Genomic DNA, 27,927 nt, shown 5'->3' on the forward strand with positions numbered 1-27,927 from the left:
ACTTGCATTTTTACGTCTAAACCTGAAAGCTCCCTTACAAGGAATGAATCAGCAACCTCTTCAAGTTCATTCATTCTCCTCCATACAGATTTAATCCATCCACCAAAGTGGTTTCCTCTTCCAAAAATGAGGAGTCTAATACTTTCTTTCTAGTTATCAGCTCAAGCAAAACTACCCCATAACTGTATACATCAAGCTCACAGCTGGGCACTACCACACATGCAATCTCTGTCATAAGACAATGGAAGCATGTTAAATTATAAAGAAATTATACTTCTGATCTGTTCTCATTTGGTTTCCTATCTTGTTAATTCATCATCTGGATATATATGTTCGTCTTATAGGATGAAAACTATCTCAGTTTTATTAAACATGTGGGAAATAGAAAATTAATCCACTGAGTGCAGAAGAAGAGCAATTACCTGGTGCCATAAATCCACGAGTACCTGCATGATATATTGACCGTATCCGCACCATAGTAGAGGGCTGATTCAAAGCAATCGAAATACCAAAATCAATAATACAAGGTTGCATATCAGAATCAAGGAGTATATGCTTTGGTTTGATGTCTCTGCGCAATATGGGGGATCACAATCATGACGGAGGTATGCTAGCCCTTTTGCAATTCCAATAGCTAGTTTATAGCGGACATTCCATGCTAAATAGGGTAGTGGAACATTTTCATGTAGAACATCTTGAAGGCTTCCATTTTCCATGTACCTGCTAATGGTTAGACCATATTCCTCACCAATCCGGGAGCCTAGGCATCTTGCCACATTTTGATGCCTAATCTTCCTAGTCATTTCAATTTCCCTGATCATGTTTGGTTTCCTCCTATTGCTTTGGGCAAATTTGACCTTCTTGATAGCAAAAACTCCAATATCAAGTTCGGCTTTATAAACAATCCCTTGCCCTCCTTCACCAATTATATGTTGATCATGTAGCTGTTCTGTAGCATCTAGTAGGTTAAAAATTCTAGAAAATCCTTCATCGTTTGAAACAAATCCTCTTGTTCTTCACGGTCAACATTGGCCTCCCCATCAGCGAGTGACAGATGAGAGGCAAATTACAAATGATAAGCCAATGACAAGCACTACGAATCCAAGTGCTACAAATAAAATTGGTTTTTTACTGCCTTTGTGGTCAGTTGATTCAGAGTCACCCGGTTTGTTTTCGCAACCCGAGACATCCGAGGTTGAACAACAAACACAGAGGCCAGGATTTCCCAAGAAAGATGATGGAGATCCCGTTATCCCTTCTGGTAAAGGACCAAAAAATGAGTTGTATGATATATTGAATTTTGTAAATGAAAAAAATCTGCTAAGAGCTCGTATGTTTCCTGTCAAATTGTTCAGGGATAAATCCAGCCTTTCAAGCATTCACAAGCTATTAAATGTACAAGGGATCACACCTGTTAATTTATTAGAACTCAGATTCAACTCATATAAGTGAATCAATGATCCAATTGATCCGGGAATTACTCCTTCAAACATATTTCCACCAAGTTGTAATTCGAGAAGCTGGGTATAATCTGAGAAGAAAAATGGGGCAACCCCACTAAAATGATCATCCCTTAAAATTAATCTGCCCAAAACTGTCCAGCTCCTCATGCTTAATGGGAATGAACCATTAAGAAAATTGAATCCCACATCAAATGCAAACATTTTTGGTACAGTACGACAGATGCAGGGGCAAAGTGCCTCCTAGTTTATTGTGAGCAAGATTCAAAACCTGAAGGTTCACAAGCTTTCCTAACTCTGAGGGTATAGGCCCTGTAATGTTATTGGTGGACAAAATTAAACCAATGAGATTTGTGCAGTTTCCCAAACTTGATGGAATTGCCCCACTGATGTTGTTCTTGCTCATATCCATGTATATGAGATCATTATTACCTTCAAATTTAGGAATATGCTCAGAAAGATTATTGTCACTGAGATCCAACCTTGCAAGAGTTGCACATCTTCCCAAATCTAGAGGTATGCCCCCTTGAAGTTGATTAAGACCTAAAAGCAGTGTGCGGAGTTGCTTTCCAAAACAAAGATTTGGTGGGATGTCACTAGTAAACTTATTATTCATCAAGTCCAGCTTCATTAAACTGCTATTGATTCGCAGGCTTTGAGGAATTGGTCCAGAGAATTGGTTGTCAAGCAATGAGATATTTTTCAGATGCTTGAGCTCTGTCATCTCTGAGGGTAATTTCCCGAAAAGGCCATTATTATGAAGAAGGACATGCTTAAGACTCTGAATCTTCCAAATGGCAAGTGGAATTTCACCTGTCCAATGGTTGAAATACAATTTAAGGTCCTCCAATTTACTTAGGCTTCCCAATTCATTTGGAATGGCTCCCTCTAGTTGATTGGAATATAAATGTAACGACTTCAAACATTTGCAATTACCAATTTCTGAAGGTATATATCCTGACAAATGATTCTCAGAAAGATCAACATACTCGGGCAGACTACAATTACATAACTATGGGGGTATTGTACCTGAGAAACCATTTTTGGCCAACAAAAGTTTCTCCAAGTGAGTCAGCTGTCCAATTTCCGGCCCAAGATGACGTAAAATCTGAGATGCAGTGAGGTTGAGAAAGACCACATTCTGGTAACGGTCACATTGTATCCCTGGCCATGAACAAGGGGTAGAATCAGAGGACTTCCATCTTGAATTTAAGGAAGGAGGCACGGAAGTCCAGTGATTCAGGAGTGATAATAGAGTCAACCCATCCAAACTCAAGGTAGAAGTACCATAGAAAGAAGCAGACAAGCATAGGATAAATAATAGCAGCTTCATTGGGACTGAGATAGCAAAGGTTAAAGAAGAACAAAAAGTGCTTACTTTGCTGCAGCTTAGAACAAGTGCAAGTAATTGCTGAGGTGATGAAATGCGGAGCAGAGCCGAGTTTCAGGCTAAAATCGTTGCCGGCGTCTTCCTTTCATCCAGCACTCTTTTTTCCCCTTGCTTTTGGGAGATTCTACATCAATGACATTTCTTTTTCTCGTTTGTGCAAGATGCCACATCTTCCACGCTTATTATTCTAGCTACCAACTAAAGTGTGTCAAGCCTGTTTCCTTCTAGATACTCGCACACATGCATGCACCCATGTGCATGTATGTGTGTTTGTGTGCGCGCGCACAAGAATTTATTATACAAATAGATAGATAGAATGAAAGATAAATTTTACAATACAGTCTTTGATATCTAGAATGAAATGAGAAATTGAGACAGTAATTTTGAAGATAAAAAAGCATAATCTATTTTACTTTGGAAAAAATAAAAACGTTATCAAGTAACAACTACATTAACCTATAAATGAAAAATGATTGTACCCCCCACAAAAAATCCTAATATAATACTCTAATCCTATTTATAAGGTAGAGAGAGGTTTTTCTTAATCCTATTTATAAACAACTTCACTAATATTTTAGTATGAATGTACTGTTTTGTCTTTCATTTATTACAACATAAATAGTTTTATTGAGAAACGTATATATTAAATAGAGATAAAATTAAAAAATTATCATATTTTAACGGAGAATTAATTCAATTTAAGATTTTTCTTGATATGGTGAAGTATATTGAAAATGTCCTATAAATAGGATCAGAGAAGTAACTTTTAAAAAGCAAGGGCCAAAAAAATTTTAACCAAAGACATACAACCTTAAAGTTGGAGGATTTGGAGGAAAAGTGCAATATTTGGTCTTGTTCTACCTCATATATCCATAATTATTTTTATTATTCCCAAATTACCCATCCTGTTCCTTTCTTAGTTTCCTTTGTCCTAGTGCCTATTCTCACTGCGCACACCCTAACTCGGTTGCCCTCAGCCTCCACGGTTGGGAGAGATTAATAAATCCCCCCCCCCCCCCCTCAGCTCAAAGGAAGAGATTAATAATAAAACAAATCAAAACAGTAAATATAAAAAATTGAAAATTTGTTTACAAAAATAAGTTAAAGAGATAGAGAGAGTTTCATATGCTTGTAGCGTTTTCTACCTGACTTTTATGAGAGAGAAAAGAGATGAATTTGACCAAATTGAGCGGTTTTTTTACTCAAATTTAATAATTATAAAATATTAATTTTATATATTAGATATTATTATGATTAATTCATTAAATATTTTACAAAGTTTGAAAAATACAATTTAAATAAAATAAGAGTAAAATTACCTATATAAAAATATTTTCTCTCCACTTCCTTTTTGACATCGAATCCCTCTCCTCCTTTCTTTTTTAATCAATTCAAACGGGGTAATATTAAATGTCCTTCCCTTCTCTTACCTCCTCTCTCATCTATTAAAATCCCTTCCTTTCCCTTCTAGAAAGTTTAGTTAGTCATAACACATGAGTAATTAATTTAACAAGTTAGCACCCAGAGTTGAACAAAGATGGTCCCTGCTATAGCGACTAACATGGAATAGAGGAAGCTTTCGCATTGGGGTGTTGACTACTTGGTTGATGTGGATTTAGTACATATCATTGTCAATGTCTCTTCATTTGCTTTCCTCAATCCGTAAATTCTAAAGTGAAATCCCAGTCTTCCAATAGGGCTATCTTTACTTCACTGATTAAGGTACTAAAACTTTTCCCCATCCTCTTTGTACAGCTAGAAATACCGGCCAACTCACCCGACCTGCGGGTTATGCGGTGCAGTTGAAAAAATGTCAATCCTAACCTGTTCCCATCATCTTTTTTTTTTTAATTTCAATTCTCAATCTTTAAAATTAATAAATAGTGATCCAAAATCTTAAAAGTAATTACAAGTATAAATTATGTTTAACCACACTTAAAATAGTTAATACAAATATAAAACAATACATTACAAATATTTTAAATGATTAACATTCAACATCAACTCATCAAGTGATAAATTTTACAATTTTTCATACAAATATCATGTTTGATATGAAAAAACTATCTCTTAATAAATTAGAAGTGCATCTACCTTCTTTTTTTTTTTTTTTTAAAAAGCTCACTCACCATGTTTTTCTAAAACATTTTTTTGTGGTCATTAAAATTTTGTTATAAATATAGTATGCTTATTTCTTTAACATATCTTTTTTTCCCAAATATGTAACATGAAAATTGAAATGTAAATGAGGGAAGAAAATTTTTAAATATAATAACATATTATTTATGTAAAAAAAAGTAACGGGTTAGACGGGCCAACCTGCTAACCCGTAGACTAGCCTGCCACAGCCTACTGGTTATAGGGCTGGCAAAACGCCAACCCTAACCCGCTTCTTTATGGTGGGTTGACAGGCAAGCCTGTAGGTTCCAACCCATATTTTTGCCTCTACCTCTGTTGTTGTGTAGTTGGAGACTTTTTTTTCATTTATCAATTTATAAGAGTGGTGGATTAATTTGGAAAAAAACAATAAATATGAATATTTTAAAATTATTTATTAATTTTTTTATCTTTTCAAATAAATCAACTAGATCTTATATCAATGGTCAAAACTAGTATATAAAGAAAATATTTACGTGTGCCGAGGCGCACGCATATTTCTTGGGTCGTTGTACAGGTGCCGATAGCTACTGGTTTATCCACTATTCATGCATATGTTAAATATGTCGTGATTTCCCGTATTTGTTTTCTTTGTTCCTTATCTTTCCTTCTTTTCTCTCAATTGAGATTTTATGAACCAAATGAACCCTAATTCTATCCATTGGATTGTTTTCCCCTAAATCTTATCTAGCCAAAATAAAGGAACAACAAAACATGGAGTAAAAACAAAGGATAAATGATTTTTAAATGTCCAACTTTTCGAACAAGGGTTAGAAAGGTACAATAACAGAAAATATAATATTTTGAAATTAAAAATAAAACAAATCAAATAATTTTCATTATAAAAAAGTATTTATTATTTGTTATGAAAACAATAAATTTATTGAACAATGAGAGAATCAACATCATAAACAGGGAAAAAATTCTACTGCTATCAGAGGAGCTAACATTTCTGAGAAACGAGGGCAAAAGCTTTTCAACCAAAAGGCATAAGAGAATGCAAGACCTTAAACTTGTCTTCATCAAAACTACAGAGACTGTTTCATAATAAACAAACAGAGTAATTTAGAACCTCAGTTCAACAAAGATTTACCCTGTTATGTAGTAATATTGCAGGAGCATACATAGCAAGGTTGGTGGGTTGGTAGGTACCGAGTAGTACCTTTCTTTTCCCAAATTCGTTCTTGGGACAACTTCTACAAAGTCAAGAAAAAGGCACAAAACATTCCATGTCATGAAAGCAGACATATCAAGTCCCAACCAATATATATACAAGTAATGTTATCTGACTGATTTCAGTGCATGTGTGAATGACTTGTGCATTAAGTAGTTGGAACTTGGAAGCTTTTCACAGCTTTTGCTTGGTATGGTTATCTTTTTCTTGTTTTTGTTTTTTTTCTACAGAATCAATAAAACCCGATATATCTATCATAGGCAGTCTCACTTTGTTCACTTGTTCGAGTACTCTTGAATTTGGATTCAAAACCTGCTAATTGCTTGATAACATCTTTCATAGTAGGTCTCATGTACGGATCTGCCTCCGTGCATCTCAAAGCCAAGGAAAGCACTTGGGTGACTTGTTCGTGTACATTGGAATTTGAATTCAATACCTCCTCTGCAAGGTTTGAATCAACAATTTTATGAATGTCTCCTGTCTCCTCCCACAGACTTCTGACCCAAACCCCTATCTCAGTCCCACCCATAAACGATGAGTCTATTGCCTTCTTTCTTGTTATCAGCTGAAGCAAAACTACCCCGTAACTGTACACATCAAACTCCCTAGTGATTGTTGTTGCATAAAGATTTTCTGTCCCTGGCCGATGGAAAGATGTTATTTTATATGAGTTTTTGGAAATGGAAAAGAAAGAGAAAGTTCACAAGAAGTACCTGATGTGCCTAGAATAGATGAGGATGGTGTTGTGTCAAATTCAAACAAAAAATGGGCAGCACTGAAACCAGCAACGCGAGGCTCCATATCAGAATCCAGAAGTATATTTTTTGTCTCGATGGCAAAGTGCACTATGGGAGGATCACAATCATGATGGAGATATGCCAACCCTTGAGCAATGCCAATAGCTATCCTATAACTGACATCCCACTTCAGGGATGGTGGGGGGTTCTTTCCATGCAAAACATCATGTAGGCTTCCATTTGACAAGTACTCGAACATGAGAAAAGTTTCATCTTTTTCTGTCCAAAGCCTATGCAGTTTAATTATATTTCGGTGCTTAACCGTTCTATTCATTTTTTCTTCTCTCGTTATACTTGAGGGATACCCCGCAGACAACAGCTTCTTTACATAAACGGCTTCACCAGTACGTAACTCAACTTTAGAAAGAACTCCAGGAGTTCCTCTGCGGACGATATGCCGATTGTTTGAATTGGGAAGGATCCCGCCTTTCTCCTAACAGATTGGAAAACATTACGCAGAAAAACTTTCAAAATAAAAAGGAAGAATAATAGCACTCAATTTAAGAGATGCTTATATAAAAAATATGAACAAGTAGATAAAGAGAAACCACTAAATAAAGGTCTATATTACACACTATCAAACTGGGAGTGCCTTGGCACAGTAATAAAGTGGTCATTTGGGTTCGAGTCATAGAAACAGCCTCTTGCAGAAATGTAGGGTAAATCAGCACACAATAGACAAGTAGGTTCAACACGTAGTCGGAGTTTCATGCATCAAGCTGTCCCTTTCTAACACTAGCATCAAATCTAACTTGCCTAAAACTTGGCACTGACTACTTTATATGTTTATATACGTGCAAGCATACATACATATAAAGAATAACAACCAGCACAGACATCACAATGATCTCAATTCTCAAGTTCACCCTATTCAGTTTTATCTTGCAAGGCCTTGTCTAGATTTTTGGCTATTGATGGCCCTGCTCTTCACACAGCCCTCCATTTGCTATCAAAGAGTAAAGCTAATTTCTGTAACCAGAGGAAAAAAGTAAAGCTAATTTTTCAAAATGAGATGCCTAAGCCGTTTACTTTTCCCAAGAGATTTTTTTTTTTTGGGGGGGGGTTTACCTGAAGTTCATAACAGATTGGCTTCCCTCAAGTTCAAGATTACTAGACTATTGGGATTCTCTATACCTCGCAGTTTGTTCATGAACACTTGCATAGTAAACACAAATAATAGAATAAGGGGGAAGTGGAGTTTTCAAAGCTATTTTGACAGTAGTCTTGCAGGCTAAACCAAATGAATTACCTCAGAAAATAGAGAGGCCGCAGCGGTCGCAAGGGAAATTCCCAAATGAACCGAAGCTCCGTCGTGTTGAACAAAATTTGCTGCATCAGTTAGGCAACACATTAGTCTCAGAACAGAAAGGAAGCACGATTACATGACTTATGTGATTTCCTTATTTCTGCCAAGTTGTGCTTTGCAATTACATGCCCATTAAACAAAAATTTGTCAATAATTGATACAAACTAGTAGCAGCAAGCATAAAGCAGAAGGAGAGGAGAGAATATAACGAGATGTCGAAGAAAGAACGGAGAGGGGCAGCAATGATGCAACTCCAACCTGGATCAGTGGGTGTTTCAAAGAAATCAACAACATCTATCATTTTCAGTCTCTTTCTCGGATCTTTCTGAACACATATTAAAGCCACCAAAAGCGTCTTGATAACTTGTGCCTTCACATGTACATCTGAAAGCTCCCTTGTAAGGCTTGAATCAACAATTTCTTCAAGGGTTCTTGTTCTTGTCCATGTAGATTTAAACCACCCTGCTAAAGTGGTTTGCTGCTCCACAAATGAGGAATCTAATACTTTCTTTCTGGTTATCAGCTCAAGCAAAACTACCCCATAACTGTATATATCAAGCTCACACCTTGGCACTACGTCATAGGCAATCTCTGTCAAGAAAAGCATTCACAATATAAATCGAAAAAGAAATTACATTTTGGCTTTTATATTCATTTCTTTATGGGAAAAACGAGTTAGTAATTGCACAATGGGGAGCAAAATGGCGACACCTCTTTTATCTTGCACACTTACCTTCACGACTAGTTCATCATCTGCATAGATATGATCTTCCCATATGCCGAAAGGTATTCTAGTTTTATTAACATGTCACAAATAGGAAATGAGTAAGTCCAGAACAAGAGAAATTACCTGGTGCCATAAAACCAGGTGTACCTATATGATAAGTTGACCGCATGCGCACCACAGTAGATGACTGATTCAAAGCAAGGGAAATACCAAAATCTGTAATATAAGGCTGCATATCAGAGTCCAGGAGTATATTCTTTGGTTTGATGTCTCGATGCAATATGGGAGGATCGCAGCTGTGATGAAGATGTGCTAGTCCTTTTGCAATTCCAATAGCTATCATATAGCGGACATTCCAAGCTAAGTATGGTTTTGGATTGCTTTCATGCAAAACATCGTGAAGGCTTCCATTTTCCCTGTATCTGCTGATGGTTAGACCATACTCCTCGCCCATCAAGAAGCCTAGGCATCTTGCCACATTTTGATGCCTAATCTTCTTAGTCATTTCAACTTCCTTAATCAAATTCAATTTCCTCCGATTGCTCCGTGCAAATTCAACCTTCTTAACAGCAAAAATTCCGAAATCAAGTTCGGCTTTATAAACAATTCCATGCCCTCCTACGCCAATCACATATTGATCATGTAGATTCTCCGTAGCATTTATTAGGTCAACAATTCTGAATTCTCCTTTGACATCTGAATCAAAAGCCTCTTGCGCTTCACAGTCAGCATTACCTTCCCCCAAGATGAGAGCTCGAGCAATATCATTGTAGTAAATACGTCTCCGCACAAAAGACAAGTACTCCTCAAATCCTTGACCAAGGACCACCTCCTCAGATTGTTGGCCATAATGGTGGTCATAAATTAGTAGTGATACCGACAGGCAAATGACAAACACTACAGATCCTAGTGCTATGAATAAGATTGAACGTTTACTGCCTTTGTGATTAGTTGATTCAGAAGCACATGGTTTCAAGAAGCTAGGCTTTTTGCAAGTGGAGGCATTTGAGGTTGAACAACGGACACAGAGACCAGGGTTGCCAATGAATGATGATGGTAGCAAATTCAGATGTTGCGTGTTCCACTCTGGCAATGCACCGACAAAGGAATTGTGTGATATATTGACTTCAGTCAATGAAGAGAGATCACCAAGAGCATGTATGCTTCCTGTCAAATTATTCAAGGATATATCTAAAATTTGCAGCTTTTCCAACTTCCCAATTTCTAAAGGAATCTCACCTGTTAATTTGTTAGCACTCAAATTCAATCCATATAACAGATTCTGCAATGATCCTATCGATGTGGGAATTTTTCCTCGAAACATATTTCCACCAAGTTGTAGCTCGAGAAGCTGGACATATTCTGAGAAGAAAGATGGGATAACCCCACTAAAGCGGTTCTCTCTTAAAATTAATATGGTCAGTGCTTTCCAACTCCTCATGCTTGATGGGAATGAACCATTAATAAAATTGAATCCCACATCAAAAGTATCCATTTGGGTACAGTACGATAGCTGCTGTGGTAAAGGAGCTTCTAGGTTGTTGTGAGCAAGATTCAAAACCTGAAGGCGCAAAAGGTTTCCCAGCTCTGAGGGTATAGGCCCAATAATGTTGTTCATGGACAAAATTAATGCAGTGAGATCTGTACAGTTTCCTAAACTTGATGGAATTACTCCACTAATGTTGTTCTTGCTCACATCCATGTATATGAGATCATTACTACCTTCAAATTTAGGAAGAGGCCCAGAAAGATTATTGTCACTGAGATCCAACCTTGCAAGAGTTGCACATCTTCCCAAATCTTGAGGTATGCCCCCTTGAAGTTGATTAAGACCTAAAAGCAGTGTGCGGAGTTGCTTTCCAAAACAAAGATTTGGTGGGATGTCACCAGTTAACTTATTATTCATCAAGTCCAGCTTCACTAAACTGCTATTGATTCCCAAGCTTTGAGGAATTGGTCCAAATAATTGGTTGTCAAACAATGAGATATTTTTCAGATGTTTGAGCTCGGTCATCTCCGAAGGTAATTTCCCTGAAAGGCTATTGTTATGAAGAAGAACATGCCTAAGACTCCGAATCTTCCAAATAGTAAGTGGAATTTCACCTGTCAAGTGGTTGAAATACAATTCAAGGTCCTCCAATTTACTTAGTTTTCCCAATTCATTTGGAATGTCTCCTCCGAGTTGATTGGAATATAGACGTAGAGACTGCAAAGATTTGCAATTACCAATTTCTGGAGGTATATTTCCAGAGAAATGGTTCTCAGAAAGATCTATATGCACTAGCAGACTACAATTGGCTAGCTTAACAGGTATTGTCCCTGAGAATCCATTTCTTGCCAACGAAAGGTTCTGCAAGTGAGTCAACTGTCCAATTTCCGGTCCCAGTTGACCAATTATCTGGGATGCAGTGAGGTTTATGAAGACCACGTTGCTGTAACGGTTGCATTGTATTCCTATCCATGAGCAAGGGGTGGAATCAGAGGACTTCCAGTTCAACTTTAAGGAAGGAGGCGCAGAAGTCCAGTGGTTGAGAAGAGACAATAGAGTCAACCCATCTGAACTCAAGGCAGAAGCAACATATAAAGGGGCAAACAAGCATAACAGGAGAAATTGGAGCTTCATATGAAGAGCTAAAAGCACAAGCCACAATCAAGTGAACGAGAAGCATCGGATCAATAATTGGAGTTTCACAGAGAGCACAACAGCATGCTTTAGCCGAAAGTTAGAGTTGATGGAAAATGAAACCACAGTATTCAAAGGGCTAAAACGTGCTTATTTTGTGGCGGCTAAAAGCAAGGGTCAATTCTTCCCCTTTTCTCCAGTTCAACAACCGACCTTTCTCTATGCTTTTTTTAGTTTTTTATGTATTCACTTTAGTAATAGCAAGAGATCAATTTCAATCCATCTTTTTTTCCTTTATTTAAAGAAAAGCTGAATGAGATGGAAAGTGTAACAGACTTGGACAAATATAGTGACTGAAATTAAAAAGAGAAAGCTCACTCTTTCGAATCTTGAGTTCTTCACTGTGGTGGATTCAATAAATATTATTGTTGTCAACACCTCTTCATCCCCTATTATCATTTTCTAACATTTTTCCTTGGAAGATGCTAAATCAAATGAACAACTGTTCACAGGCATTGCAATTTGGGAAAGCAATGGAAATGTGATTTTCTAGTTAACTATAACTTTTCTAGGATATATGATCAAAATATACTTGCATTAAGCAAAAAATTCAGAACAAAGACTAGAAATACACAATAAATCATAAATTTTACAGCATGGCTAAAAAATATATACTTTTATAAAGAAAAATAAGATAAGAAGATTGAAGATTAAAAAAATTAATTTATATTCTTAGTTGAAAAATAATCCCTTAAAAATATAAAATTATAATTTGAGTTCTTCAGTTCATAAAATTACTGCTACAGACCGAATTTAAAATATGCATTATAAAATGTTCACAAAAAGACCAAAATACCCCGTTTCTACAACAAAACAGCCCTCATCCTCTCTATCTCCCCCCCCCCCCCCCAAAAAAAAACTCTCTTCCTCTGCTCCCTCCAGAAATGAAAGATCTGATTTCCATAATCTCCCTGCGCAGAGGATGTGTCCCTCCACAGTCATTCACCGCCAACTGGAGAGCTTCTGTTTCAATTTCCTTCCTCTCCTCTGCTATTTCTGCTGCATCAAAGTATTTCCAGTGATTTGTATGCGTATACCTGTGAACTAGACGCTGTACCCGCGCTAATAATTTTATTGTAAATTTCAATATCGAAATGCCAAATTAATTTTACATCAGAAATTAAATTTTAAATTTTGTGAAGAAGTGAAATGATATAGTGAATTGATGACAGGCTCTATATATATATATATGTTTTTTTTTTTTTGCCAACATATATATATATATATATATATAAGGGCAATGCTCAGCAATTCAAAGGATCTCAAATGCTCCCTGATTAGAATAGTATTTAATAAATTCTTATGAGTAAAAATCGTTAAATTTTAAATCCCTTAAAAAATTGTGATAATCTGAATTTCAACAAACCACCTAATTAAAAAACTAATAAATTGCTAAATATTAGGTTATTATCATTTAATTACTATGTGGAACTGGATAATTACAAGGGTTAAAGTCAGCATCCTAAAATATTTTTCAAAGTACATTTAGCATTTAACACCCTACAATACTAGTAGTGCACCTCCTATCATATTAAAAAGTGATCAATCCCACCCCAAGGTACTAATTGCCCAACATCTCGTTCAACAAAAAAAAAAAAATTACAACACACGTGTAAATAAGGGAAATATGATACTTCTCCGATTCTTACTATAAGACCCATTTAGCTAATTTGATTAGATTAAGGAAGTTAGGTAAATTAGTTAATTATAAGAAATGTAACACGTTTTTCCTAAAATACCATAATTATCTTTCTTAATACCTCCTCTCCCTCTTCTACTTGATTATGGTTAAGAGAGTATCCATAAGGGTAATTTAGAGAAAATTGATAAATATGAGAAGTGGGTCTTATATTTAGGACCAAAACCAACTCAACAATTGGGTCCTATATTAAGGATCGGAGGAGTATAATAATCCTAATTGGAATTTTGTGAGAACCTTTTAGTAATCGCAATCTTGTCTAATACTCTGCTGGTCTTATTTATAAGGTAAAGAGAAAAGATATTTTTTAGTCATATTTATAGGGTAGTGAGAAAAAAAATTTATATGGATGTACAATTTTACTCTTCATTTATTATTGTCTTGACTTTATTTACATGATATATAATGTATATTAAATAAGAATAAAGTAAAAAATTTGTTGAATTTTAAATAAAAGTTAATGAAATTTGAGATTTTTCTTAGTCTATGTGAAATATGTTAAAAGTAATTTATAAATAGGACCATAAGAGTATCATTCAATTAATAAGTTGTTTAGGAAAACTTTTTTCCCAATAAATAAAGACTTAGAATAAAATAAAAATGTATTGAAGTTAGTATATAATATAATGTATTTATAATAGTTCCAACATAAAATATTGAGCTGCCCTTGTAACTGACAAAATAACGTTTGAAACAAATAACTTTAGACGACTAAATATAAGCGAAGAATGCCCAATAATGATCCTTTTAAATAGGTTTTACAACAACAAAAACCAAAACAAACAATCTGTAAATGGATTTTTAACTGTTATCAACAAAAATAAAATTAATCTATAATTTGAATTGGTTTAGTCCAACGGAATACATTTAGATAATTATTTTTTCAAAAAGAATTTGAGAGACACAAATCATCACACGTTACGACTCACCGAAAAAAATACAAAGAGACCCTTCCAACTTATCATCCAAATATATTTATAGATCAATAACTAAAATCATTAATATTTTTTCTCTATACAATACTCTTTTTAATTTTTAAATAAACTTGGAAAAGGCAAAATGGTATGTTAAATAATAATAGAGTCCTAACAGTACAGCAAAAAAAATTGGAAAAATAAAAGAAGACACATAAAATAAAAAAAAAGGAAAGAAAAGGCATGAATAGCTCTAACAATTACAGAAGAAATGTGACAAAACAACTTGAAGGTATCTCTATCTAGAATAACTTTAGAAGATGCCACTTTAGATGAAAAGTGAATGAAGCAACACAAAGTATTTCCAAATTAGGCTTGAACTTGTGATTGGAAAAATCTACCCTTTCTATCCAATTCCTTTGAAGACTTATCTGTGCACAATTAATTAAATATTAATAATATCTTTTCAATTTCAGTTCCACACGCTTCATCTGATGCAATTTTATATTAACCAAATACTACCTCTGATCCTTAATATAAGACCCTGTTTGACTTTTATTTTGGTCCTAAATATAAAACCCCAATCCACTTTGTCTCTCATATCTACTCAATTTTTTCCAAGATAGTCCTTCTAAAAATTATAGTTCTAGTTAATACACTTGATTAGCAAGGATATTTTAGGAAAGACAACACCTATTTAGGACAAATAACTAACTCAACTTACTTCTTTAATCTCCTCAAATTAGTCAACTGGCTCTTATAATTAGGATCGGAGGTAGTACAATGTATACAATAGAAGATCCATAGATAAGCACATATCATCATGACACTCGAATGCATTAAAATGAAGAATTCTAAAAGACGAGAAATAAAATATTTGTTTTTATTAAAAAAAAAACCACAGAGACCAAAGGGGAAAAGCTTAAACAGTGACGAATCCAAAAGGAAGGTAAGTGAGATCCTTTGGAAAAAATAAAACTGGAAATAAAACTCTAATTGAAAAATCCAAATATAAGCAGGATAATAAGCAATTAAATTTTGAATCATCTAATGAATCGTGATAAATACTCAATTTATGGAGCAAATCTAAATTTAATCAATGAATCAATAAAAAAAAATAAATATAAAGAATAAACAAAAATAAGCGCAATATTTTTTTTCATTTTTCTGTGCATTTTTTTTTTCATTAAAAAAAGGAAATTCTCCCCTAGAAGATAATTTCATTTCATAAAAACCAACCAATTAATAAAATGATAATCTCGATAATTAATTTTAGGTTAAGCACATAAATATCAAAGAATGCTCTTGAAGTAATGGCTAATAATTATAATAAACATTTATGGCTTGAATCTCCAAAAAAATCGCAATAGATCGGCCACTGTGAGCATTTATTTATTTACTTTATGAAACACGATAATTTCGTTGGGGAAAAAGATGAAACACGATAATTACAACATTTATCTCAACACAATAATTAATCACCAGATTAATAAACAAAATAATTAATAATGACTTCACTTCTTAGGCTCCAAACTTTGGCTTACTAGGCATTAAATCAAATTAATAACTTAGTTAGAAATAAATTGATTAAAATAAAAAAGATCAAATGTTTGATCACCTTTGAACTAAAAAAAAAAAAAAATTCCTCGAACATCCCCACCAATATCGAATGATGCTCTTCAAAGAAATGCTTATTTTATCTACTACCTCCGGTCCTATTTATAAGAGCTAGTTGATTAATTTAAGGAGATTAAAAAAAAAGTTAAGTTAGTTATCTATAATAAATATATATTGTCTTTCCTAAAGTATCCTTACTAATCAAGTGTATTGGCGAAAATTATTATTGTTAGAAGGACTACCTTGAAAAAAAAGGACATAAATATGAAATACAAAGTGGATTGAGATCTTATATTTAGAACCAAAATAAAAATCAAATAAGGTCTTATATTAAAGATCGTAGGTAGTATTATTATAAGAATTTAAATTTTGAATGCTCCGACAAATTGCAATGACTCCTCCATTTGGAAGTGCTCTTCAAGGGGGATCGGATAAGCTCCTCGATTGGAAGTGAAATTTGGCCCTCCTCTCTTCCAACATGATTTTAATGACTCTTAACAATCAGCTCGCTATTCATTTCTTCTAAGCGCTGCTCCATAATCATTGCTACAGTAAGAACCCCAAAAAAAAAAGAAACATAAGGCAGTGGAAAGAGAACAGCACATCAACCAACAGTCTATTTGGATTCACTTAAAAATGACCTGTAAGGCGGACAGAAAGATTCAACAGGATGCAAGTTGCCTGTTCGGATGCAACCAACTGGAACCACCTATGCACCTTCTTTGTGAGTGTGTTAATGCTAAGGAGAGGTGGAAATCGGTGATCAGACCTTCAATGTGGAATGTATTCCTAGCCAAGCAAGGAGCGGATTGGGTTACTTGGAATCTCACTAAGGAGGGGGGAAAGGACCAAACTAAGAAAATCCCATGGCCTACACTCTTCAACTATATTTGTTGGGGTATCTGAGTGGCTAGGTGCAATCATCTGTTCAATACACCTAGCACAGATAACTCTAACAATGGGTTTTCTAGTTTCTTCAAAGCTTGCCTAGACCATGACCTCTCAAAACAATGCAGTTTTTACAATCTTAATGGAACAAGGGAGGGACAAAGCAGAGGGATAGCAGAAAGTGGAGTCAAGTTGGCAGTAGATGGCTCTGTTTTACAGGATGGGCAAAGCAGATGCGGTGGGGTAATATAGGACAGAGCGGATAATTGGATCTGTGGATTGAACTATAAGCTCAGCAATGCACCACCTACGATTATGAAAATGATTGGGATTATTTATGGTCTTAACTTGTGTTGGAGCAAGAACTTTAAGGAAGTTTCACTCTACTCAGACAGCCTAGAAGCCATCAACCTAATTACTAGGGGTTGTGATGGTCAACATCCTTTTAAGAATATTATTGATGATGCTAGATTGATTTTAAACAGGAACTAGATGGTCAATATTTACCATGTATATAGGGATGAAAATCACTTAGCTGACTATCTTGCTAAAATGTCACATAGTCTTGATAGGCCCTCTTTTTATCCTTAATCAACCTCCTCCTTTTTTCCAAGAGACGGAATGTGATGAAGAAGTTTAGCCTTTCTCTCTCTCTTTTGTTTTGTTAGTCTAGCTTTTGCATCCATCTTTACACTAAAAAAAAAAAAAAAAAGACCTATAAGCTTCTTATGGATCACAAGCTAGATTGAACAATTTTTATTGTGTTTGGTTTCACTTTTGATCCATCTTACTTTTGAGTCAAAAGTTACTTATTTTTCATGATTAGCACAAGCTGATAAAAGCTACTTCTAACTTTTAAAATTATGCTGATTGGTTTGTAAAAGAAAAAGCAAGTGAAAATAGAATGGCATTTCAACCACTAGTTTGTTTGGATTCACTTAAAATGACTTATAAGCTTCTTATGGATCAAAAGCTAGATTGAATAATTTTTGTTGTGTTTGGTTTTACTTTTAGCCCATGTTACTTTTAAACAACTTATTTTTCATAATTAGCACAAGCTAATAAAAGCTACTTTTGACTTTTAAAATTGTACTGATTGGTTTGTAAAAGAAAAAGCGAGCGAGAAGGTGATGGGGAACATCTAAACGTGGAGGGAAAAAATAGCCAAACTAACATGAGAAGATGAAAATGAGACTTCTTAAATTAATCAAACTCTTTTAATTAATTTTTTTTGTTAAGGATAATTTTAATTTTAATATTTCTAATACATAATTTCTAACTTGTTAAAGTTATTTTTTATTGGGTTAAGGTGCACCCAGCACCCCCATGTATTTAGCCAGGTGCACCCAGTGGCCTGAAGTAATTTGTGGTGCAAATTTGCCCTCAAAGTAATTAAATTGGTGCACTGGTATCCCATACTAACAGATCTGTTAGTTTGACCGTTAAATTGATGAGTCAGCACAAGTTTGACCAGAAAATATGACGTGGCATGTCTAATAAGTAGGTGATGTGGAATTTTTTTAGGGTTAAGGTGCATCCAGCACCCTCAAGTATTTTTCCAGGTGCACCCAGTGGCCTAAAGTAATTTATGGTACAATTTTGCCCTCAAAGTAATTAAAATGGTGCACCGGTATCCTATGCTAACAGATCTCTTACTTTGACTGTGAAATTGATGAGTCAGCACAAGTTTGACCAAAATAATCTGACCTGACATGTCTAATAAGCACAAGTCAGCTGTCCAATTTCTGGCCCGAGTTGACCAAAAATCTGAGACGCAGTGAGGTTTAGAAAGACCACATTCTGGTAACGGTCACATTGTATCCCTGGCCATGAACAAGGGGTAGAATCAGAGGACTTCCATCTTGAATTTAAGGAAGGAGGCACGGAAGTCCAGTGATGCCGTAGTGATAATAGAGTCAACCCATTCAAACTCAAGGTAGAAGCACCATAGAAAGAAGCAGACAAGCATAGGATAAATAATAGAAGCTTCATTGGGACTGAGCTAGCAAAGGTTAAAGAAGAACAAAAAGTGCTTGCTTTGCTGCAGCTTAGAACAAGTGCAAGTAATTGCTGATGTGATAAATATTTTTTTCCCCCTGCTTTTAGGAAATTCTACATCAATGACATTTCTTTTTCTTGTTTGTGCAAGATGCCACATCTTCCACGCTTATTATTCTAGCCACCAATCAAAGCGTGTCAAGCCTATTTCCTTCTAGATACTCGCACACATGCATGCACCCATGTATGGGTGTTTGTGCGCGCGCGCACAAGTTTTTATTATATAATTATATAAATAGATAGATAGAATGAAAGATAAATTTTACAATACAGTCTTTGATATCTAGAATGAAATGAGAAATTGAGACAAAGTAATTTTGAAGATAAAAAAGCATAATCTATTTTACTTTGGACAAAATAAAAACATTATCAAGTAACAACTACATTAACCTATAAATGACAATGATTGTTCCTCCCGACAAAAACTCCTAATATAATACCCTGGTCCTATTTATAAGGTAGATAGAGATATTTTTTAGTCCTATTTATAAACAACCTCATTAAAGTTTTAGCATGAATATACTGTTTTGTCCTTTATTATTTATTACAGCATAGATAGTTTTTTTTTAGAGACGTATATATATATATATATATATTTTTAATAATATGACGTATATATTAAATAGAAGTAAAATTAGAAAATTGTCATGTTTTAATAGAGAACTAATTCAGTTTAAGATTTTTCTTGACACATTGAAATATACTGAAAATGTCCTATTAATAGGATCAAAGAAATAACTTCTGAAAAGCAAGGGCCAAAGAATTTTTGACCAAAGGCATACAACCTTAAAGTTGAAGGATTTGGAGGAAAAGTGTAATATTTGGTCTTCTATCTCATATATCCATAATTATTTTTATTATTCCTAAATTACCCATCCTGTTCCTTTCTTATTAGTTTCCTTTGTCCTAGTGCCTATTCTCACTGCGCACACCCTGACTCCGTTGCTCTCAGCCTCCACTGTTGGGAGAGATTAATAAATTTTCCCCCTTTTTCGGCTCAAAGGAAGAGATTAATAATAAAACAAATCAAAACAGTAAACATAAAAAAGTGAAAATTTGTTCACAAAAATAAGTCAAAGAGATAGAGAGAGTTTCATATGCTTGTAGCGTTTTCTACCTGACTTTTATGAGAGAGAAAAGAGATGAATTTGACCAATTTGAGCGGTTTTTTTTTTTACTCAAATTTAATAATTAGATATTATTATAATTAATTTATTAAATATTTTACAAAGTTTGAAAAATACAATTTAAATAAAATAAGAATAAAATTGCCTATATAAAAATATTTTCTTTCCACTCCTTTTTTGAATCAAATGAGGTGACATCAAATCCCTCTGCTTCGTTTCCTTCTAATCAATTCAAGCAAGGTAATACTCTTTTCTTCTCTCACCTCCTATCCTATCTATTAAAATCTCTTTCTTTTCTTTCTCGCTGTTGAACTGAACAGACTCTAAAATTCTAGAAAGTTTAGTTAGGCATAACACATTACTCCCTCCGTTCCTTATTATAAGAGACATTTGATGCTTATGGCATGTTCCTATATATAAGAGACACTTACAAGTTGTCTCTACTTTTTTGTGTTAATTTACTATTTTACCCATATTTATTATCTCCAACTCACACTCTCTCTCCCTCTCACTTCTCTTTCTTTTAATAATTTAATTGTTCTCTCTCATGCTCTCTCTCCTTATTAATAAGGGTATTTTTGGAAAAAAAAATTATACTTTTTACACATTAATTGTTCTTAACTAATTTTAACTGTTTTTTTTATCAATGTACTTCGGTTATTTGTCTCTTATGATAAGGAACGGAGTAGTAATTAAGTCAATAATTTAGAACCCAGAGTTCAACAAAGATGGCCCCTACTGTAGTGACTGACGTGGAAAAGAGGAAGCTTTCGCATTGGGTTGTTGACTACTTGGTTGATGTGGATTTAATACATATAATTGTCAATGTCTCTTCATTTGCTCCGTAAATTCTAAAGTGACATCCCAGTCTTCCAATAGGGCCATCTTTACTTCACTGATTAAGGTATTAAAACTTTTCCCCATCCTGTGTGTACAACTGGAAATACGAGCCAGCGTACCACAACTCGTGAGTTTATGCGATACTGGCCAGAAAATTGTCAACCCTAATTTGCTCCTGCCATCTTTCTTTTCTTTTCTTTTTTTAAATTCTCAATTTTTAAACCTTATTTCTTATTTAATTTTTCAAATTAATAAATAGTGATCCAAAATCTTAAATACAATTACAAGTATAAATTATGTTTAACCACACTTAAAATAGTCAATACAAATATAAAACAATATATTACAAATATTTTAAATGATTAACATTCAACATCAACTCATCAAGTGATAAATTTTACAATTTTTTTCATACAAATACCATGTTTGATACAAAAAAACTATCTCTTAATAAATTAGAAGTACATCTATCTAATTTTTCTAAAACACTTTTTTTCCGTAATAAATATTGTCTTATATTTTATTGTAGCAGTTAAATTTTTGTTATAAATATAGTATGCTTATTTTTTTAATATATATTTTTAGAAATATAACATGAAAATTGAAATGTAAATGAGAGAAAAAAAATTCAAATATAATAACATATTATTTATATATAAAAAAAAAAAGTGACGGGTTAGGTAGGCTAACCCGCTAACCTGCAAGCTAACCCATCACAGCATGCTAGTTATGGGGCTGGCAAAACACTAACCCCAACCCGTTTCTTTATGAAGGGTTGACGGGCTAGCCCGCAGATTTCGACTCATATTCCTGGCTCTACCTCTATTCTTGTGTAGTTGGAGACTCTTTTTTTTTTTTAATTTATCAATTTATAAGAGTGGTGGATTAATTTGGAAAAAAATAATAAATATAAATATTTTAAAATAATTTATTAATTTTCTTAATCTCTTCAAGTAAATCAACTAGATCTTATATTATAATCGAAACTATTATATAAAGAAAATGTACGTGCGTGGGGGCGCATGCACATTCTTCGGTCCTTGTACAGGTGCAAATAGCCATTACTTTATCCATGATTCATGTATTTGTTAAATATCTCGTGATTTCCTGTATTTGTTTTCTTTTTTCTTTTTTTGGTGACATCCTGTATTTGTTTTCTTTGTTCTTTCTTTATCTTTCCTTCTTTTCTCTCAATTGAGATTTTATGAACCAATGACCCCTAATTCTATTCATTGGATTGTTTTCCCCTAAATCTTATCTAGCCGAAATAAAGGAACAACAAAACATGGAGTGAATGATTTTAGATGACTAACTTTTAGACCAAGGGTTAGAAAGGTACAATAACAGAAAATATAATATTTTGAAATTAAAAATAAAACAAATCAAATGATTTTAAGATAAAAATTATTTATTCTTTACTATAAAAACAATAAATTTGTTGAACAATGAGAGAAACAACATTATAAACAGGGGAAAAAATTCTACTGTTATCAAAGGAGCTAACATTTCTGACAAACAAAGGCAAAAGATTTTCAACCAAAAGGCATAGAGAATGGAAGACCTTAAACTTGTCTTCATCAAAACATCAGAGACTGTTTCATCATGAGCAAACAGAGTAATTTAGAACCTCAGTTCAACAAAGATTTACCCTGTTATGTAGTAGATATTGCAGGAGCATAAATAGCAAGGTTGGTGGGTTAGTAGGTACCGGGTACTACCTTTCTTCTCCCAAATTTGTTCTTTGGACGCCTTCTAAAAAGTCAAGAAAAAGGCACAAAACATTCCATGTCATGAAAGCAGACGTATCAAGTCCCAACCAATATATATACAAGTGATGTTATCTGACTAATTTCAGTGCTTGCGTGAATGACTTGTGCATTAAGTAGGTGGAACTTGGAAGCTTTTCACAGCTTTTGCTTGGCATGGTTATCTTTTTCTTGCTTTTTTTTCCCTTTTTCTGGCAGAATCTATAAATTTCTCCATTAATCTATCATAGGCAGTCTCACTTTGTTCACTTGTTCGAGTACTCTTGAATTTGAATTCAAAACCTGCTAATTGCTTGACAATCTTCCATAGTGGGTCTCATGTACGGACCTGCCTCGGTACATCTCAAAGCCAAGGAAAGCACTTGGGTGATTTGTTCGAGTACATTAGAATTTGAATTCAATACCTCCTCTGCAAGGTTTGAATCAACAATTTTATGAATGTCTCCTCCCACAGAATTCTGACCCAAACCCCTATCTCAGTCCCCCCCATAAACGATGAACCTATTGCCTTCTTTCTTGCTATCAGCTGAAGCAAAACTATCCCATAATTGTACAAATCAAACTTCCTAGTGATTGTTGTTGCACATATATTTTTTGTCCCTGACCGATATGGAAAGCTGTTATTACATGTAAGCATTTGGAAATGGAAAAGAAAGAGAAGGTTCACAATAAGTACCTGATGTGCCTAGAATAGATGAGGATGGTGCTGTAGAAGATTGAAACAAAAGTTTGGCAGTACCAAAATCAGCAATACGAGGCTCCATATCAGAATCCAGAAGTATATTCTTTGTCTTGATGGCACAGTGCACTATGGGAGGATCACAATCATGATGGAGACATGCCAACACTTGAGCAATGCCAGTAGCTATCCTGTAACGCACATCCCACTTCAGGGATGGTTGGGGGGGTCGATTCATGCAAAATATCATGTAGACTTCCATTTGACAAGTACTCGTACCACTGTATCCCTTCATCTTTTCTGATCGAACTCCCATACATTTTAACTATGTTTCGGTGCTTAACCATTCCATGCATTTTCATTTCTCGCTTTGCACTTAAGATATTGCCTAAGTTCCCAGCAAATATGAGGTTCTTTACAGCAAAGTCTACACCTGATGAAAGTTCTTCAACTTTAGAAACAATTCCAGGAGTTCCTGTGCGGATGATATGCAGATCGTCTGGGTTTGCTGTAGCCTCCATATCATGAAGACTCGATAAAGAACCTTCATTGGCAGGGACCCTGCCTTCCTCCTTGGAGATTGGAAATTATTACACAGAAAAACTTTCAAATTAAGAGGGAAGAATGATAGCAACTCAAAATTTAAAGGATGCTTAGTACAAAAAATTTGAACAAGTAAAGAAAGAGAAACCACTTGATAATGGTTTTTGATGTTCAAAAAAGATGCTATTACCAAAACTACTATATATAACACTATTATCAAATCGGGAGAGCCTTAGCAAAGTGATAAAGTGGTCATTTGGGTTTGAGTCATGGAAACAGCCTCTTGCAACAATGTAGGGTAAAGCTTCATACAATAGACTCAAAGTAGGTGCAACACATAGTGGGAGTTTCATGCATCAAGCTGTCACTGATTACTTTACATATTTACATACATACAAGCATACATAAAGGATAACAACCAGGACAGATGTCACAATAATGTCACTTTTCACGTTCACCGTATTCACCTGTATCTCGCAGGGCCTTGTCTAGATTTTTTTGCTCTACTAATGGGCTTTCCCTTTACAAAAACATCCATTTGCCATCAAAGAGTAAAGCTAATTTCTGTAACCAAAAAAAAAAAAAGGTAAAGCTATTTTTGTGAAATTAGAAGCCTAAGCTCGTTACTGTTCCTGGCAGTTTTTCTTTCTTGTCTGTCGCCCCCCGCCACCCCCCCGGGGGTGTATTGACGTTTGTAACAGATTGGCTTCCTTCAAGATTACTAGAATATGGGGATTCTCTATACCTTGCAGTTTCTTACTGAGAACTTGCATGGTAAACACATCGTAGGACAAATCGGAAAAAAAATGGAATTTTAAAAACAGCTATTTTGATAGTAGTCTTGCCGGCTAAACCAAACGAATTACCTGAAAAAATAGAGAGGCCGCAGCAGTAGCGAGGGAATTTCCCAAATGAAACGAAGCTCTGTCATTTTGAACCAAAATTGCTGAATAAGTCAGACAAGACATTAGTCTCAGAACAGAAAGGAACCATGATTAAATAACACATATGATTTCCTTATATCCAACAAGTTGTGCTTTGAAACGGCATGTTAAATGAACAAAAACTTATAAATAATTAATATAGACTGGTAGCAGGAAGCATAAAGCACAAGGATTGGAGAGAATATAAGGAGATGTAGCAGAGAGATAGGAGGGAGGCAGCTATGACACAACTCCGACTGGGATCCATGGGTGTTTAAAAGAATTCGACAACATCTATCATTTTCAATCTCTTTCCTGCTTCCTGAACACATATTAAAGCCACCAAAAGTGTTTTTTGATAAGTTGTGCCTTCACATGCACATCTGAAAGCTCCCTGGCAAGGCTTGAACCAACAATATTTTCAAGTTGTCTTGTTCTCCTCCATATAGATTTAAACCACGCTACTAAAGTGGTTTGCTGCTCCACAAATGAGGAGTCTAATACTTTCTTTCTGGTTATCAGCTCAATCAAAACTACCCCATAACTGTATATATCAAGCTCTCACCTTGGCACCATGTCATAGGCAATCCCTGTCAAGAAAAGCATTCACAATATAAATCAAAAAAGAAATTACATTTTTGGCTTTTATGTTCATTTCCTTATGGGAAAAACGAATTAGTAATTGTACAATGGGGAGCAAAAGGGCTACACCTCCTTTATCTTACACACTTGCCTTCACGACTAGTTCATCATCTGCATAGATATGATCTTCCTATATGCCGAAAGGCATTATGGTTTTATTAACATGTCAGAACAAGAGAAATTACCTGGTGCCATAAAACCAGGTGTACCAACATGATATGTTGACCGCATACACACCACAGTAGATGACTGATTCAAAGCAAGGGAAATACCAAAATCTGCAATATAAGGCTGCATATCATAGTCAAGGAGTATATTCTTTGGTTTGATGTCTCGATGCAATATGGGAGGATCACAGCTGCGATGAAGATGTGCTAGTCCTTTTGCAAGTCCAATAGCAATCTTATAGCGGACATTCCAATCTAAGCATTGTTGCTGATTGTTTTCATGCAAAACATCGTGAAGGCTTCCATTTTCCCTGTATCTACTGAAGGTTAGACCATATTCCTCGCCCATCCAGGAGCCTAGGCATTTTGCCACATTTTGACACCTAATATTCTTAGTCATGTCAATTCCTTTAATCAGGTTTGACTTCCTCTTATTGCTCCGTCCAAATTTAACCTTCTTAACAGCAAAAATTCCACAATCAAGTTCAACCTTATAAACAATTCCATGCGCTCCTTTGCCAATTATATATTGATCATGTTGATTCTCTGCAGCATTTACTAGGTCAATAATTCTGAGTTCTCCTTTCTCATTTGAATCAAAAGCATTTTGCGCTTCACAATCAGTGCTTCCCTCCAAGATAGATCCTTTCCAAAGATAATCATTTGTAGAAAGAACTTGCTCATTAGTATAGACCTCCTCAGATCCTAGGCCAAACTCCTCCTTCTCATGTCGTTGGCCATAATGGCGGTGATAAATTAGTAGTAACACTGGCAGCCAAATGACAAACGCTACAAATCCTAGTACTATAAATAAGATTGAATGCTTACTTCCTTTGTGATCGGCTGATTCAGAAACACATGGTTTCAAGGAGCTAGACTTTGTGCAAGTGGAGGCTTTTGAGGGTGAACAACGGACACAGAGCCCAGGGTTGCCCATGAATGATGAGGGCAGCAAATTTAAATGTTGCATTTTCCACTCTGGCAAAGCACCAACAAAGGAGTTGTGTGATATATTGACTTCAGTCAATGAAGAGAGATTCACCCAGAACATTTATGCTTCCTGTCAAATTGTTCAAGGATATATCCAAAATTTGCAGCTTTGTCAGCTTCCCAATTTCTAAAGGAATCTCACCTGTTAATTTGTTAGCACTCAAATTCAACCCATATAACAGGTTCCGCAATCATCCTATCGATATGGGAATTTTTCCTTCAAACATATTTCCACCAAGTTGTAGCCCGACAAGCTGGACATACTCTGACAAGAAAGATGGGATAACCCCACTAAAGCAGTTCTCTCTTAAAATTAATCTGGTTAGTGCTTTCCAAACTCTCACGCCTTATGGGAATGAACCGTTAATAAGATTGAATCCCACATCCAATGCATCCATTTTGGCGCAGTATGATAGCTGATGTGGCAAAGGACCTTCTAGGCTGTTGTGAGCAAGATTCAAAACCTGAAGGTGCAAAAGGTTTCCTAGCGCTGAGGGTATAGGCCCATTAATGTTGTTCGAGGACAAAATTAAAGCAGTGAGATTTGTACAGTTTCCTAAACTTGATGGAATTGCTCCACTAATGTTGTTCTTGCTCATATCCACGTATGTGAGATCATTACTACCTTCAAATTTAGGAAGAGGCCCAGAAAGATTATTGTCATTGAGATCCAACCTTGCAAGAGTTGCACATCTTCCCAAATCTTGAGGTATGCCCCCTTGAAGTTGATTAAGACCTAAAAGTAGCGTGCGGAGTTGCTTTCCAAAACAAAGATTTGGCGGGATGTCACAGTTAACTTATTATTCATCAAGTCCAGCTTCACTAAACTGCTATTGATTCCTAAGCTTTGAGGAATTGATCCTAAGAATTGGTTGTCAAACAATGAGATATTTTTCAGATGCTTGAACTCCGTCATCTCCAAAGGTAATTTCCCTGAAAGGCTATTGTTATGAAGAAGAACATGCTTAAGACTCCGAATCTTCCAAATGGTAAGTGGAATTTCACCTGTCAAGTGGTTGAAATACAATGCAAGGTCCTCCAATTTACTTAGTCTTCGCAATTCATTTGGAATGGCTCCTTCGAGTTGATTGGAATGTAGACGTAGAGACTCCAAAGATTTGCAATTACCAATTTGTGGAGGTATATTTCCAGAGAAATGGTTCTCAGAAAGATCTATATGCTCTAGCAGACTACAATTGGCTAGCTCAACAGGTATTGTCCCTGAGAAACCATTTCTTGCCAACAAAAGGTTCTGCAAGTGAGTCAACTGTCCAATTTCTGGTCCCAGTTGACCAAAAATCTGGTATGCAGCGAGGTTTATGAAGACCATGTTGCTATAACTATTGCATTGTATTCTTATCCATGAGCAAGGGGTGGAAT

The 27,927-nt window shown here is 35.1% G+C and overlaps 1 protein-coding gene and 2 pseudogenes across 1 annotated transcript; all 3 read right to left on the reverse strand.

Annotated features, from left to right (window-relative positions):
• Nucleotides 1–1,040: 1,040 nt before the first annotated feature.
• LOC114744145 (receptor-like protein kinase) lies at nt 1,041–2,806 on the reverse strand (annotated as a pseudogene).
• A 3,220-nt stretch (nt 2,807–6,026) lies between these two features.
• LOC114744137 (leucine-rich repeat receptor-like protein kinase PEPR2) lies at nt 6,027–11,668 on the reverse strand. Its single transcript, XM_028932327.1, has 5 exons — nt 9,135–11,668; nt 8,543–8,875; nt 8,228–8,307; nt 6,895–7,411; nt 6,027–6,820 (listed from the first exon to the last, which is right to left on the reverse strand). Exons 1-5 carry the CDS (start codon nt 11,632–11,634, stop codon nt 6,414–6,416), a joined length of 3,837 nt encoding a protein of 1,278 aa, XP_028788160.1. The 5' UTR covers nt 11,635–11,668; the 3' UTR covers nt 6,027–6,413.
• A 13,398-nt stretch (nt 11,669–25,066) lies between these two features.
• LOC114744140 (receptor-like protein kinase) lies at nt 25,067–27,896 on the reverse strand (annotated as a pseudogene).
• Nucleotides 27,897–27,927: the final 31 nt, after the last annotated feature.

Source organism: Neltuma alba, unplaced genomic scaffold (assembly GCF_004799145.2).
Source record: "Neltuma alba isolate B1F8T4 unplaced genomic scaffold, ASM479914v2 tig00004273_pilon, whole genome shotgun sequence".
Lineage (NCBI taxonomy): Eukaryota > Viridiplantae > Streptophyta > Magnoliopsida > Fabales > Fabaceae > Neltuma > Neltuma alba.